The sequence below is a fragment of the Anabrus simplex genome, chromosome X (genome assembly GCF_040414725.1).
Source record: "Anabrus simplex isolate iqAnaSimp1 chromosome X, ASM4041472v1, whole genome shotgun sequence".
NCBI lineage: Eukaryota > Metazoa > Arthropoda > Insecta > Orthoptera > Tettigoniidae > Anabrus > Anabrus simplex.
The window spans coordinates 176,066,093-176,081,884 of record NC_090279.1 but is presented as its reverse complement, the minus strand read 5'-3'; the positions used below and the strand labels follow the sequence as shown (position 1 = coordinate 176,081,884).

Genomic DNA, 15,792 nt, shown 5'->3' with positions numbered 1-15,792 from the left:
TTGGAGGAAAATGTCTTATCTGATCAAAAGTGTCTCGACACCTACTCAAAACTGTCTCCCAGTGTACAGTCGTGATGCTAACTGCAAAATTGGTGGCATCGTGGAATTAACAGGTGATAGTATCATACAATTTTCACCTACCACCTTCAATGTTCTATGGTCCCTGTTGATCAAAACTCTTGGCCTACCCAACTGGTTTTCTTTTTTTTTTCAATTATTATTATTGCACTTTTACGGCCGCATTGAACCACTGTAGTAGATTTCTGTCCGGTCTTCTATGTTGTTTTATGGGTTTTTTCCTTTCTGTTCTCCCAGTATTTCTTCATTCTATCTGATCGTTTTTGTTCTTCTGAAAATACCCTTTTAGTGTGTCTTTTTATCAATTTTTGGTAGGAATCTAATTTTACTATTCTTCAATTTATTTACTTTGTTTGATTTATTCTTTAAATCCTCCAGTGTTATGTCTAATTCTTTCATGTCTTCTTTTATTTCTTTTATCCAGACAGGTTGTTTTTTTTGTTTCCAAAGCCAGAATTGTGCATATTAACCTGTGTTGAGGTGTTCTCAACAGATGACCAAAGAATGATATTCTCTTCTTTCTTATGAAATCCATTACGGTATGTTCTCTTTCCTGATATACTGCTGCATTTGTGATGATACGTCATTCTCATTCTTTTTGGTACTTCTTATTAATGCATGGTCTTACTATTCTTCTTTCTGTTTTAAAAATGTTGTCTGTCTGTGGCTTTATTGTAGGTTTTTTTCCACTTTCCACTTCACAATCGTGTCCCTGACAATCGGACTTGGGCAACTTGAGGGAGGAGCAGAAATGACTGGTTGCTTACTAACTTGGCAACCAATACACATTCCTTGTAAGTCGTAAAGCTTCCTTGCTCCATCCATTTTGCAGGTATCTCATAGACTTAATATCAAGGCCTCGGCTGCAGTTTATAGAATGAACAGCAGTGGTCAGGGAGACATCTAGGCTCTAGTTTACAGGGAAGTGTCAGGATACTTTTGATCAAATAGTGCATGCAGTTCCTTAGTTGCATTTAGCACTAGTTCCTTTAGCACTACCTCATTTGTTGTCTTATCCATATTTTTTTTCTTTTTAAGTTTTCCTTTTCCATAACCATATTCCCATTGCTTCCATTTTATTTTGGTCATTCTTTAATAAGATCCACTTTGTCCCACCATAGCATGCTTCTAATGAGTCTTAAACATACCGCTTCCTTCTCTATGACCAATTGACCCATGCAGTTGAAACAGATATTGACAGAACACCCTGTCATTTGATCCTGACAACTGTTACACAGTAGCCATTCTTGACAAGAATAGCTAGTCACTCTGGATCAGAGTACCTTTTTTGTTGCAATAACTTGCAAATTAATCTGAACATGATGCAGAAAGTGGCGTCATAACAAAAGTCGTAAAAACTACTGAAAATCGGTTCTAGAATTACAGAAAGTCATACTTAAAGTAACCCCCTTTTGACATGTTTTGGCATGGATTGCACCAACGTTTTGCATATATTCTTGAATTTATTCATTGCTAAACCACACCTTGATATGCAAACATATCATGCTCCCTTTCACTGATCTATCCAGTTTTGCCTTCGGTTCAGAGGGCCCTGGGTTCAATTCCTGGCCAGGTATGAGATTTTAACCTTAAAAAGTTATTTCTCTGACTCATGGACTGGATGACTGTACTGTCCCCAATATTCCTGCAACTTGCATGCCACAAACATTATTATCCTTCACTACAAAAACGTGCAGTTCATTACCAATATCAAAGATGCCCCTAGAACAATGAAAATTAGTGATAAAGAGAGCCAAAACTGTAAAGTAACTTGGAGAGTGGATCTTAGAAAACCTTAGTGAAACGGTTGCTCTTGAAACAGAGGAGAATCAAACTAGACAATGCATACCATACCTGCAGGAAACTTAACACTAGTGATCGGTCTCACTCGAGACAGATTCTCCTGTGCTGTGATCTGTGTGATGTCCCAGTAACTATGAGCGTAAGCTTGACAGTATACCATTAGCATTTATTGTGTGAAATAACATTCTCATACAACAAGCATGTTACATGTAATTAATCTCATAATGGAACCATACTGAAGTTGATATATTACAATTATAAAATTTGATTTACAACCATCTATTCAGTACATTACAATATACTCATTGGATTATAGTAAATAATCATGGAGGATCTTAAATAATGGGACAGGTTTCGTTCAGCATAACGAACATCATCAGATTGTTTATTGTTAATGCATTTCACGATAAATACTTGTTTTTAATTTGCACATATTTTGTTGCAATCTCAAGTCTATTGTTCACATAGTGTTGACTGTTGATCACTCTTTTATTATGATACTGTTACTCTTTTGATATGAGGATACTATTTCCATCATTTTGAAACTCAGGGCCCTGACCTAGTCTTTGTGTATTAATGGCTGATGATGTTCGCTATGCTGAATGAAACATGTCCCATTATTTAAGAGACTCCATGATTATACTATAATCCAATGAGTATATTGTAATGTATTGAATAGGTGGTTGTAAATAAAATTTTACAATTTTTATGAAATGCATGTGCCGATAAATTTTGTCAAAAGCCTGGAAAAGTACTGCATGTTTGTCTATGAGAGCATTAACAAAAGTGAAAATAGAATGTCAGTATCTTAAACGGATCACAAGGATTTTGAGGTGGACATCAGAGCTGAATAACCCTGCATAATTTGTTAATAACTGTAATAGGATCTACACCTACCTGGATATATCGCAATTTTTGTTGACGGGGTTGCTTCTTGTGATGCAGCCCAGGCCGGAGGTGTTCTCTGTAACTATTCTCCTTCAGTGATATCTGTTTTTAAGTGCCGAATGTCCGGCTCCATGGCTAAATGATTAGCATTCTGGCCTTTGGTCACAGGGGTCCTGGGTTCGATTCCCTGCAGTCGGGAATTTTAACCATCATTGGTTAATTTTGCTGGCACGGGGGTTGGGTGTATGTGTTGTCTTCATCATCATTTCATCCTTATCATGACGCGCAGGTCACCTACAGGCATCAAATCAAAAGACCTGCATGTGGCGAGCCAAACATGTTCTTGGACACTCCTGGCACTAAAAGCCATATGCCATTTTTTTTTTTTTACTGATAATTTATCAAATTCCACATTCAATATCCATTTGACCAGTGCTCATTTTTACCAACATAATGGTGACGAAGGAAGTAATTCCTTACAATGTTATACAGTATTCACATCATAAAAATTACTGTTTCTGTCAACCAAGTCATGGCGGTATAACTGTTACATCAATTACGCAGAAAATGCTGTAATTTCAGCTGGAGGAACAGAGCAAGAGGATAGACTCAGTCAAGAACAATATAAGAAAAAGAAGATTGGACTGGAATACAATTACTGAACAGAAGTGGTGAAAGGAGAGACAACGGTGGAGAAGTACAATCAACACCCCGACCCACCAGGAGCTCGACAAGGGGAAATGAAAATGGTAACAGAACAGAAATTAAATTAATTTGTTGTAATAACTACAGAAAGCTTTCAACACCATAAATTTGGGCAGAGGAAAACAAATTAATTACCAACATGGATAAAACTGTGTAAAAAAGACATTCTGGAGGGCAGACGTATATAATTCAAAGATCACATCCTAGAACGAAACGAACCATTAAAATTAGTACAATCTTTCATATATCTGGGCATGACACAACAGACTACTGTACAATGACATCCTTCAGAGCAAGTCAAGAGCAGCAGCAGTTGCTTTTTATTTTTTTTGCCATTTGCTTTACGTCACACCGACACAGACAGGTCTTATTGTGACGATGGGAGAGGAAAGGACTAGGAGTGAGAAGGAAGCCGCCATGCCCTTAATTAAGGTGCAGCCCCTGCATTTACCTGATGTGAAAATGGGAAACCACGGAAAACCATCTTCAGGGCTGCCGACAGTGGGATTCGAACCCACTATCTTTGGTACACTACGCTACCCAGAGAGAATCTGGAAAAAGGAATGAATGAAGAAGAGAAGAAGAATATTAATGCATTAAATTTACAAAACTATTTGTGTATTCCTTTTATTATGACTTATGCAGTGTTCTTCCCAGAAATTTTTGTCAGCCAGTCGTAGTAATGAGTAGCCGGGCGGGGTAAACTATGTAAAAAATGAATATGATAAAATTTAAATTTATTCCCCTCTGGACATTAACAATATCAGATAGGTAAACATTGACAACAAAATTGAATTATTGTAGCGTTTTCACGAACAAGACATAAAAGAGTATTTTGAACTTCTGGTGTTCTACAGCTCGTTCATAATCATATAACACCAGGACTTACTACTCGGTTGATACGGAGTGTCATACAGGTTTGAAACGTCGCGTGGAATTGAGTGTACGTTGAAGGTTTATTTTATGTAATGGAATTGAGTGTTTGGATGCGATTCCACACTACTGCAGACACTGCTCGCTCACGACACTATGTGATAGTCAAGCTAAACTTTAAACTCCGATCTAATTGATGCAGTTTTGCTGACAATAATGAAAGTTTATCACTTAAATAAGCCGTTTTACAGAATTTACTTTTTAATTTGGAGCACCCATTGACTCAAATATGTATTAACATTATCTGACTAGCACATATCTAGCTTGTTAACCAGGCGGTCTTGTAAATGATCCTATGGAGAATTTTGTTAGGGTTATGATATGAGACAATTGAATTGTTTTAAACACCTCCATATTTTAGGACAAATTTATCATTGTTGTTTTAGATAATTTACAAAGTCTACTGTTTTCTAATTCTGAGAGTAGGTATAGTTACTTATTAAATAATCAAATTAAGTGCATAATCAAAATACTTCATAAATAAATAAATATATATATAGAGCAAAAAAAATGTTATGCAATATAAATTGCAGAGATTATGTCCAACTTTTGTTCTGTTTCTTCATCTTTGTAGCAAGTTTTTACGACTGGATACCCTTCTTGACATCAACCTCATCAGAGGACTTAATATGAAATGAATGGCATGTTATATAGTAGAATGGATGGGGGTGAAGTCCAGTGCCGGCACATAGCCTACTCCTGTCAAACAGCACCAAGAGATCAGCTCACGACTTAACATCTCCATCTGACGACGAATCACCATCAACATTTATTAATGCAATCTAGTGATTAGAAATTGTGACCACCACTTTTCATGCAGGCCAATATTCTGATTATGAAACTTTTTTCAACCAACAGGACTCAAACCGGATAACCACGATATCAGACCACATGGATTTGACACCTTAACAATCATATCTACCAGGTGGGCTGCACTGTAATTTGCTGAGTATTTTACACAATTTATTCTTGAAGCTATCATGCTCTGAAATTTTTTTCAAAAAAGTTACTAAGTTTATCTTTCTTTCTTAATCCGTTTACCCTCCAGGATTAGTTTATCCCTCGGACTCGGCAAAAGATCCCACCTCTACCGCCTCAAGGGCAGTGTCCTGGAGCATGAGACTTTGAGTCAGGGATAAAACTGGGGAGGAGGATAAGTACCTCGTCCAGGCAGTCTCACCTGTTATGTTAAACAGGGGCCTTGTGGGGTAGATGGAAAGATCGGAAGGAATAAACAAGGAAGAGGGAAGGATGAGGCCATGGCCTTAAGTTAGGTACAATCCCAGTATTTGCCTGGAGGAGAAGTGGGAAATCACGCAAAACCACTTCAAGGATGGCTGAGGCGGGAATTGAACCCCCCTCTACTCACTTGACCTCCCAAGGCTGAGAGGACCCTGTTCCAGCCCTCGTACCACTTTTCAAATTTCGTGGCAGAGCCAGGTATCGAACCTGGGCCTCTCGGGGTGGCAGTTAATAGCAATAACCACTACACCACAAAGGCAGACAATATTGTTTAAATGTTGCTTTCTTTGCATAATATTTGAAATATATATATAAAGCTTTATTGCAGCCAATGGCCACACATAAATAGAGTGTTAGGAGTATTTATGACATATGACACTACAAAACTTGTCTTTAACCACAGCAATGTTCCTCTTCCAACCAAAGGTTGTTCCATTAATCACTATGGTTTGGAACTAATCTGGAAATATCTCATGTTAAATGATTTAAATTGCATAGAGATCATGAAAGCCAGATTTCTCAAATGAACATTAGGCATTTCAAAAATGGCACCATCTAGAATGGCATGAAATGAAATGTTGCATGGCTTTTAGTGCCGGGAGTGTCTGAGGACATGTTCGGCTCGCCAGGTGCAGGTCTTTTGATTTGACTCCCATAGGCGACCTGCGCATCGTGATGAGGATGAAATGATGATGAAGACAGCACATATACCCAGCCCCCATGCCAGCGAAATTAACCAACGATGGTTAAAATTCCCGACCCTGCCGGGAATCGAACCCGGGACCTCTGTGACCAAAGGCCAGCATGCTAACCATTTAGCCATGGAGCTGGACTAGAATGGCATAATGTACTGGCACAACTTAGACTGCAGCTACCTTCTACCAAACAGGGAACAGAATTCCTACAATTGAGAAGAATGAAAAGAGAGGAAATAGATCTAAGCTTCTACTCCATTGAATCCATTATAAACAGAAGTTAGACCAGACTGAACAATAAACAGACTGGCAATTCACGGTTTTCATCATCAATTATGCACACGAAAAGGTTTCCATGAGCCCTCATAGACAGTATGTACATTCAGTGCAATAAACAGTGTTTTCAGCAATTGTGCAAAAAGAGTGAAGACATTAATGGAATACAACAAGGAATAAACTTTGCACATTTGTGTAGTGGCACAATGAACTATACAGATTTACAGATATATGTGCATATATTTAATCTGTGCTTAATTCAGTCAAAGAAAACTTCAGTCACTTGCACCTAAGGGCATGGTATCTGTCACACTGCCAATTACACCGCATATATATATTCTATGAATCTGATACATGATACTTCTTGAGTCAACAAACCTTGTGATCTAATGGTTTCATAAGAAAAATATTTTCCGCCTAATCGATACCTTATTTTATTTTGCCTTGGGCAATTTAGATCATTAAAAATAGCAGTAGGCCTACATGTTTCGATCGCTTTGCGATCATCATCAGCTTCATACACAAAAGCATAGATAAAAAAAAGCATTAAAGCACGCACATAAGTAAATCTTTGTTGATTTTAAAACTAATGTTAGTACAGGACGTATGGGTTGGAGGGGAGTGGGAGGGCATGGTGTTGCGGCGGATAAGGGACGGTTGTTACAAGGAAGTTAATTAGTTTTTAATTAAGGTACAGCCCCAGCATTTGCCTGGTGTGAAATTGGGAAACCACGAAAAACCATCTTCAGGACTGCCAACAGTGGGGTTCGAACCCACTAGCTCCCGAATACTGGATATTGGCCGCACATAAGCGACTACGGCTATCGAGCTCGGTAAATAAATAAAGTGTCAAAACTATGAATAACTTAATATAAACTAGCTGATGTACCCGTGCTTCACTACGAAATTCTACATTGTATAAAGAATTCTAGGCTAAGTAGTGTACGCGTGTAAGATTATATTAAATTGCATAGCTCTTAACGTTACCCCAGAAACTGACGAGAAAGTCACCATACGTCTTTTTCTCATGTGAAGACTGGGTGCCTTCCCCTAAATTATGATTTCATCCAGCATAAATAAAATTATTTGCAACCTAGATTGCACTTCCCTACTCCTCGACTTTACACACCAATTTTCATTAAATTCTGTTTGCCCATTTTCTCATGGCTCAGCATTGATATGGACTTAGCAAACAAAAATCAAAATTCATGAATATCTCTGTTATCATAGCCAATATGGTAGAAAAGTATAAGACATAAATGATCAAAAATGTACTCCTGTATAATTTTAGTTATGCAGTATTCATCAATAGGACCACTAATAACATAAATATTTGAGAATTAAATTTTAGGCCTTCCCCTAAACTACCATTTCACTCAACATGAATAACATTATTTACAGTATATCCTAGATTGTAGTGGCTCATTCCCCGACTTTACATACCGATTAACATTAAACTCTCTCCAGCCATTTTCTCGTGATAACAGTACAGACAGACGTATGAGACATAGGCCTAAAAACCTTCCAGTCTGTCAAACACACAATAAAGGGATGATTCGTTACTGTAAGATGATTAAAAATAATGTTTATTAGGATTTATTTGACTGCCTTCGTGGTTTAACAGATAAGCTGCTGAACTGCCAACCATGCACCACTTAAATGGTCGTACTTAATTTTAATTTGTTTCAGTTTTCAGTAACTACAGACCTATACTCTGCAACCGATGCTGAAGTCTCAGTTATAAGAATTCATGTCATTGCGGTAGAGTGTCGGCCTCCGGATCCCAAGATAGCGGATTCAAACCCGGCAGAGGTAGTCGGATTTTTGAAGGGCGGAAAAAAGTCCATTCGGCACTCCATGTCGTACGATGTCGGCATGTAAAAGATCTCTGGTGACACATTTGGTGTTTACCCGACAAAATTCATTAAATCTCAGCCATAGACGCCCAAGAGAGTTTCGGTTTATTCGGTCTGCCATCTAGTGGGGGCCTAGAGTAAAATGGAACGTCAAAATTGACGAGCAGACAGCCAGATGGCGTCAAATTGAAATGTCTGCACACGGGAGCTGAGGCCATACGATTATTATTATTATTATTTTTATAACAAATTAAATCAAGAACTGTTCAAACAAGGTTTAAAAAATATCAGACCACATAACTGATAAGCCTATTATTACTTGACTTTGCGCAAAGGGAGCTCGTTCAAAACTGAGCTAACTGATTGATACTACACCGACTTCTTCTTGTCATTATACACTGTTGTTGAATAAATGTTTGACACCACAAACCTACTACGCTGGCGTAACAGGGAGCGAGGTGATACTCCCATGTGGCGCGTCCCAGGTGGCGGATAGCGGGTTCCTAACCGGCCTGCCGGCGGACTTGAGCAAAATAAAATAGCTCTCCCGGACCAAAAACATAACCCCCCGTGGGTGGGGGACGCAGACAAAGAATACACCCATGGTATTCCTGCCTGCCGTAAGAGGCGACTAAAAGGGGCGACCAAGGGATGATCAATTTAGAAACATGAGACTACTTGTAATTAGTACCATCATCCAGGGAACACCATGGATCACCTTTACTTGCGAGTAGTACAACCATGTTAGGTACACAATAGGTTTGTGATTAGTAACAACAGAGTGTAAATCACAGAACCCATGATTAGTACCGCTACATGTGGAACACTACGGGCTTAAGTTGCCTGAAATTTGTACCATTATGTGAGAAACACCAAGGGTCTGGGCGCTGCCTGTGATTAATACCACTATATGAGTGACACCGTGGTTCTGCGTTGCCTATGATTAGTACCCACTATGTGAAGAACACCACGGGATAGTACGAGTCCCTGTGATTAGTACATCTATGTAAGGAACATCATAGGTTTGCATTGCATTGCCATAGGTCTGCGATACATGCGCGTATTTTACATTACCTGCGAGTAGTACTATAATGTGTGAAACACTGTGAGTCTACGCTACTTTTGCTTTGTACCGCAACATGACAAATACCATGGTTCTACTTTACTAGTGATAAGTATCGTTATGAGGGGCCGATGACCTGGATCTTCGGCCCCTTTAGACAACAAGCATCATCGATTGAGGATTGTGCTTTAGAAGCAGTCCCTTGGTCAGTAATACTATTGCTTTACGATAGTTTCTGGGAATTGTAAGGCATTGCAGGTTGGATCCACTGATTGTTTTAAATTCATATTCATCCATTCATTCTTCGTCATGTTTTGAATTCTGGTCAGTGGATGATTTTGGACTTTTAAATTGTCATTACATTTTGTCTTAATTTTTACCATTAGGGGCTGATAACCTAGATGGTAGGCCCCTTTAAACAACAAGCATCATCATCATCAAATGTTTGACAAAAGTTAAATGCTTTGCAAAATATGTGTATAACACGATCTCAGGTGCACTACTCATCAACATAGTATTATTTCCTAAATAATATGTGATATTTTGGTAACAATTTTCATTGCTATAATTATCTTTAAATAACTTGGAGCAGGTATTTCCTGAGGAATGTGTCGCTGTGTTACGAGTTTACAACTATGCTGTATTATACTCAACACAACAAACTGCTACTAGATGCAATCAAGTGACAATTCTTCTATGCAGAAATTGTAAAAAGCAATTCTGACTGATCCTACAAAACAACTGATATCATTTCTGTGCAGTGTGACATTAGGCTAGATATATATTACTTTTATTATTTTGCAAGAATTCTGCAGTGTCCTAACGTCATGCTCCTGGTCCATTCCATCATTATTAGAGCATCAGTGACACAAAACCAATAAATCAAGCAGAGAAATTGTTCCACCTAATCGATACTTTTTATTTTGCCTTTGGCAAATTTACAAGTACGGTAGTGTATGTTTCATTTAGATTGACTAAACATCATCAGGTACACTTTTAGGTTTAGGTAGAGATTCTTAAAAGTACAAAGACATACTATTCCATATGAATCTTACAAACAATCTCTAACTTATTAAAACTGGATTTTTTTTAACCTTTGAAAAACATGGGAAGTGGTGATGGGGTGGAGGGATGAGGTGGGGGGGGGGGGGGGGGGTGAGAACTTAGCTATGTCTATCTTGGTTAAAACTAATGGCTAATTAAAATTTCTAAACATGTTATAATTGATGACTAGAAAATGTCTTTGTTCTTTTTCGTGGTCCCATAACTAGAGCCCTGCAGAGATTTACAAAACAATATCCGCATCCACACTTCCTTCACCCGCGAATGGTTATCGGCGGATATTGTCAACATTTGACTGCAGTATTACACCCAAGGTATTGAAACAGATAGAACTGTTAACATAATACAATAGGCCTGGCACCAGAACCCCTCCAGTCACAGACTTATGAGGGATTTTCTTTTGCGACAACTACGGACGTATTGACCTTTGTTCCTTCCTTCCTTTAATTGCAGGTAGGAACCAATCGGGCTTAGGTCAGATTTATGGCTTTATGGTTTCAAGCGTCCTTATATATCATCGGTCTCAAGTGTCTTTATATATCACCATTCTGCTATACCAATGTCAAGGGTCACCTAACCACATGTAAAATTAGGAGTATACCTGAGTGAATAACAATAACCCTCATTAATTAGGAATTATCAGCAAATTTATCTGCACTGCCAGAGTTTGCATCTGCCAAGACACTAACTTCGCGGATATCTGCATCAATGGAGGGCTCTACCCATAACGTGGAACATAGAATGTGAAATGTCTTCTTATAGCACTGTGTTTTGAACTGGAAATTCCTAGTTATGTCTTATATGTTGGCCTCAATATTTTATAGTTATCAATTATAACATGTTTAGAAATGTTTACTAGCAAAAATTTTACCAAAATAGACAAGCTAAGTTCTTAACCTTCCGCCCACCCCATCCCCTCGACCCTTCCCCATTTTTCAAAGGTTTAACCTAAAAAAGAAATTTTAATATATTCGAGATTGTTTTAAGATTCATGTGGAATAGTATGTCTTTGCACTTTTATGAATTTCTACCTACCGTAAACCAAAAAGTGTAGCTGATGATGTTTAGTCCGTCCAAACAAAACATGTACTACTTGCAAATTAAATTTGCCAAAGGCAAAATAAGAAGTATTGATTAGGTGTAACAATTTCTCTGCTTGATTTATGGATGGCTTTATTGATACGGACCATGAAGTTGATGGTTTGTAACAGTGATATAAAAGTCGTCCAATATTTTGTATTTCTTCCGCTTCATTTTGTTTAAGAGTTAAGAATATGTACAAATATGTAAAATGAAAGCCAGGTATAACCATCTCGGAACCAAAACTTGTTGACATCTTTCATTTTCTGTTGTTTACAAATAAAGGAATGGAATATTTAATTAAATAAGAATCTAGGCACTATTGATCACATACCACCACTTCAGAAAATTTGTACTCAAAACCCAAAAACTTACCTTAGAACAATTATTTCTTGATCTGCATCCAATTACAGCCCTGTCTCAAGGACTCTTTCATGGACTGTACTAAGAAGAACTCTATACAATGCATATAACAACATTGTTTCAAATACATATTTATTAGTCGTCAAAAGACATTGAGAAACTTAAAATACATCTAATACCTAAAGTTTATTTAATTAGACCTACAAGACCTTTAAGTTTTCCTATCTTCCATTACAAAGAAGTGCTCGGCCACATTTGTAAATGTATGGTACTTCAACACAAATACTGACAATCTATTTTGTAGTACAATAACATTTACGTTAGTTTCAGTCAGAAGTCAAGTGTGGCTACAACAGTTTGAACTTTTCTTTAGAAAGTTTCTCTTACCCTTCACTAAACCTCAGCTTCAGCAGCAAGTTTCTCAGACTTTTGTATAACTTCTCCTATATTTCCAACCATGTAGAAAGCGATTTCAGGAAGGTCATCATGTTTACCACTCAAAATCTCTCGGAATCCTGTAATTGTATCTGACAAAGAAACCAGTTTACCAGGATGACCAGTGAATACTTCTGCCACCTGAAAAGGTTGAGACAAAAACTTCTGAATTTTTCGAGCACGAGCCACGGTAAGTTTATCGTCCTCAGACAATTCATCCATGCCTAAAATAGCAATAATATCTTGCAAAGATTTATAATCCTGAAGGATCTTCTGCACACCACGAGCAACAGAATAGTGCTCGCTACCAATGATATTGGGGTCCATTATACGAGATGTAGAATCCAAGGGATCCACAGCAGGATAAATGCCCAATTCTGCAATAGGTCGTGACAGCACTGTTGTGGCATCCAAATGGGCAAATGTAGTGGCAGGAGCAGGATCTGTTAAATCATCTGCAGGTACATAAATGGCTTGAACTGATGTAATGGATCCCTTTCTTGTGGTTGTAATCCTTTCTTGCATGCCACCCATGTCAGTTGCCAGAGTGGGCTGGTAACCCACAGCAGAAGGAATACGTCCCAGTAAAGCAGATACTTCCGAACCAGCCTGGGTGAACCTGAAAATGTTATCAATGAACAGCAGGACGTCCTGTCCAGCTTCATCACGGAAATGTTCAGCAATCGTAAGCCCGGTGAGAGCTACTCTGGCACGTGCACCAGGAGGCTCGTTCATTTGACCATAAACTAATGCCACCTTTGAATTTTTATCTTTAAGAGAAATTACCCCCGACTCAATCATTTCATAATACAAGTCGTTGCCCTCACGAGTTCTTTCGCCTACCCCAGCAAATACTGAGTAACCACCGTGAGCCTTAGCAACATTATTGATCAGTTCCATGATTAGTACAGTTTTTCCAACTCCTGCACCACCAAACAATCCAATTTTGCCTCCTTTGACATATGGAGCAAGGAGATCAACTACCTTAATACCGGTCACCAAAATTTCTTGTTCTACACTCATATCAACGAACTCAGGCGCACTGGCATGGATAGGTGCTAATTTATTAGAATTTATAGGACCTCTCTCATCGATTGGTTCTCCAATAACGTTAATAATTCTCCCCAGTGATTCTTCACCAACAGGAATTCTTATGGGATATCCAGTGTCCAACACCTCTTGGCCACGAACTAACCCTTCTGTGCCATCCATTGCAATAGTTCGTGCAATATTCTCACCCAGATGTTGAGCTACCTCCAATATAAGACGAGGTTTCTTGTTCTGGACTTCTAAAGCATTGAGAATAGGAGGCATACCTTCTTCAAATTGCACATCAACAACAGCACCAATTATAGCTATGACTTTCCCTGTCGTTCCACCCGTCTTCGGTTGAACAGGAGCCTTCGTACAAAAACTGTTGCCATCATGATGCTTATGAAGAGCAAGTGTTCTAGTAGAATCATTCAAGATACTTTTGCTTGTAAAACCGGGCTTAAGTACGTTCAGCATTCCAGCAGAAATCCTCTTCACTGCATTCAACATAGTGGCCGCAGAATTTATTAAAAAAATAACCTTCAGACTTATGACTGCATACAAGAACAATGAGAACACTTAGCTTATATGGTAGGCCTACTCAATGGTAACCGCTAGCGAAACTCTCACACATTCAAGTTTATTGGTGTTTCACACAAAATCTTTCCGGCCGTAGATTGAAAACTTATTACAGGACGGCAAATGCACGCACTTTAACATACAAATGAGTTTGCAAAAAGCTTGAGATATAAGAGAACAGCGACTATAATAAGACAATATCAAAATCTGATTGTTGGAGCATTGTATACATACATAGCATCATTTGAACCTTCATTTTAAGCGCCAAATAAAAAGAAAATATCACGCAGTGTAACCATCATGTAGAAATAAATTGTCTCAAATAGAATCAACATTCCTTACAAGTTGCATAAAAATGTATACGTACATATTTAATATACACGTTTATCATATCTTCCCCATAAATGCGTGTAAGAAATAACTGACACATAAAGGGAAAAGCACACTGCTGATAGTCAAAATATAGAAAAAGAAGCTTGCCGAATAACGGATTTAAAAAAAAGATTTAACAAATGTGGTCGTGACAACAAATACAGTAGAGACAATACACGACACTTACGGATTTCGCCTTGCTAAAATGGGAGACAATTCGATGGTGGCGCTCCTAGTGACTTGACCTAAACAAATCGCGCTAAATTCAAATATCAATGGAAATGTATATACGGAAATGGATAAACAAATTACGTCTAGAAAGACAGTGGTATTGAGATATTAACTTCGAAGTTGCTAAAGCAATTCTGGATAAATGAATGAAGAATTATTTAAAAGGTTATTATTCAAAGACTGAAATTAGACATATAAAGAAGGTGTGAAATGGACTGCTGTGACATGGCTTGATCTTTCATTTATGCATTACTTTTTTAGCTTTAGCATACCTGCCTGAAATCTTACGGTTGGATTTGTCTTTTTTCCTCATTTAAAAACAATGTATCATCACATTAAGACATTTGTCAATAAAAATATCGGCACATTCCTTACACATATGATGCAATGAATTAACATTTTAAAGCAGGACAATTTTTCCTCTTAACATGAAGCCTACTACAGAAAGAAAATCTATAAAATCCCGGCTTTAATCTGAGAAGAGCGATAAAAGAAAGAAAAGTTTGAAAATGTTGTCGATAGTGATGCTTTGAGGAATATTTACGTACAATTAGAGTAAAAATGTAACATACCCTTGGCTGTATAGTCGAGGATTTTTAAAGTCGCTGGCCTGGAAATGATCTGAACAGATCTTATAATTCTTATAAAAGCGTAACGTCCCTTCTTTCTTGTACACTTTATCCAAATCGCTTCTGTGACATTTCAAAACCCACAGATCACACCTACAACAACACATCGGTATTGAAGGTTAACTGCTGCACTATACAATAAAATATGCGTATTATATTTTAAGCCCGTTAAAACATGGGTCGAGCAGGTCAGAAGATTATGAAGTACTATAAAAATCTCTATCACTGGAAGAATATATATGCAAACACAATATTACTTACATGTTCTTGTCACGAGGGAACCTGAAGAACGAGCGCGCATTTTTTTCTACTTCGTAATTACTGCAGCCAAACACAGCACATACCTTTCCCCTCATGTTGAGAGGAGATATCAAGGAATGACACACGCTACTATTTAATTATGTCAACTCACTGAAAACGCATAAATAACACCAAAAACTTCACACAAAAATACACGTGCTCTTATGACA

General features: G+C 37.9%; 1 protein-coding gene across 1 annotated transcript; it reads right to left on the bottom strand.

Annotated features, from left to right (window-relative positions):
* Positions 1–12,342: 12,342 nt before the first annotated feature.
* Positions 12,343–14,021, bottom strand: LOC136886081 (ATP synthase subunit beta, mitochondrial-like). Its single transcript, XM_067158809.2, has one exon. It carries the CDS (start codon positions 14,019–14,021, stop codon positions 12,438–12,440), a length of 1,584 nt encoding a protein of 527 aa, XP_067014910.2. The 3' UTR covers positions 12,343–12,437.
* Between the last annotated feature and the right edge of the window lie 1,771 nt (positions 14,022–15,792).

Coding starts and splice junctions, on each gene's coding strand:
- LOC136886081 (XM_067158809.2), bottom strand. CDS start 14,021: ATGTTGAATGCAGTGAAGAGGATTTCTGCTGGAATGCTGAACGTACTT.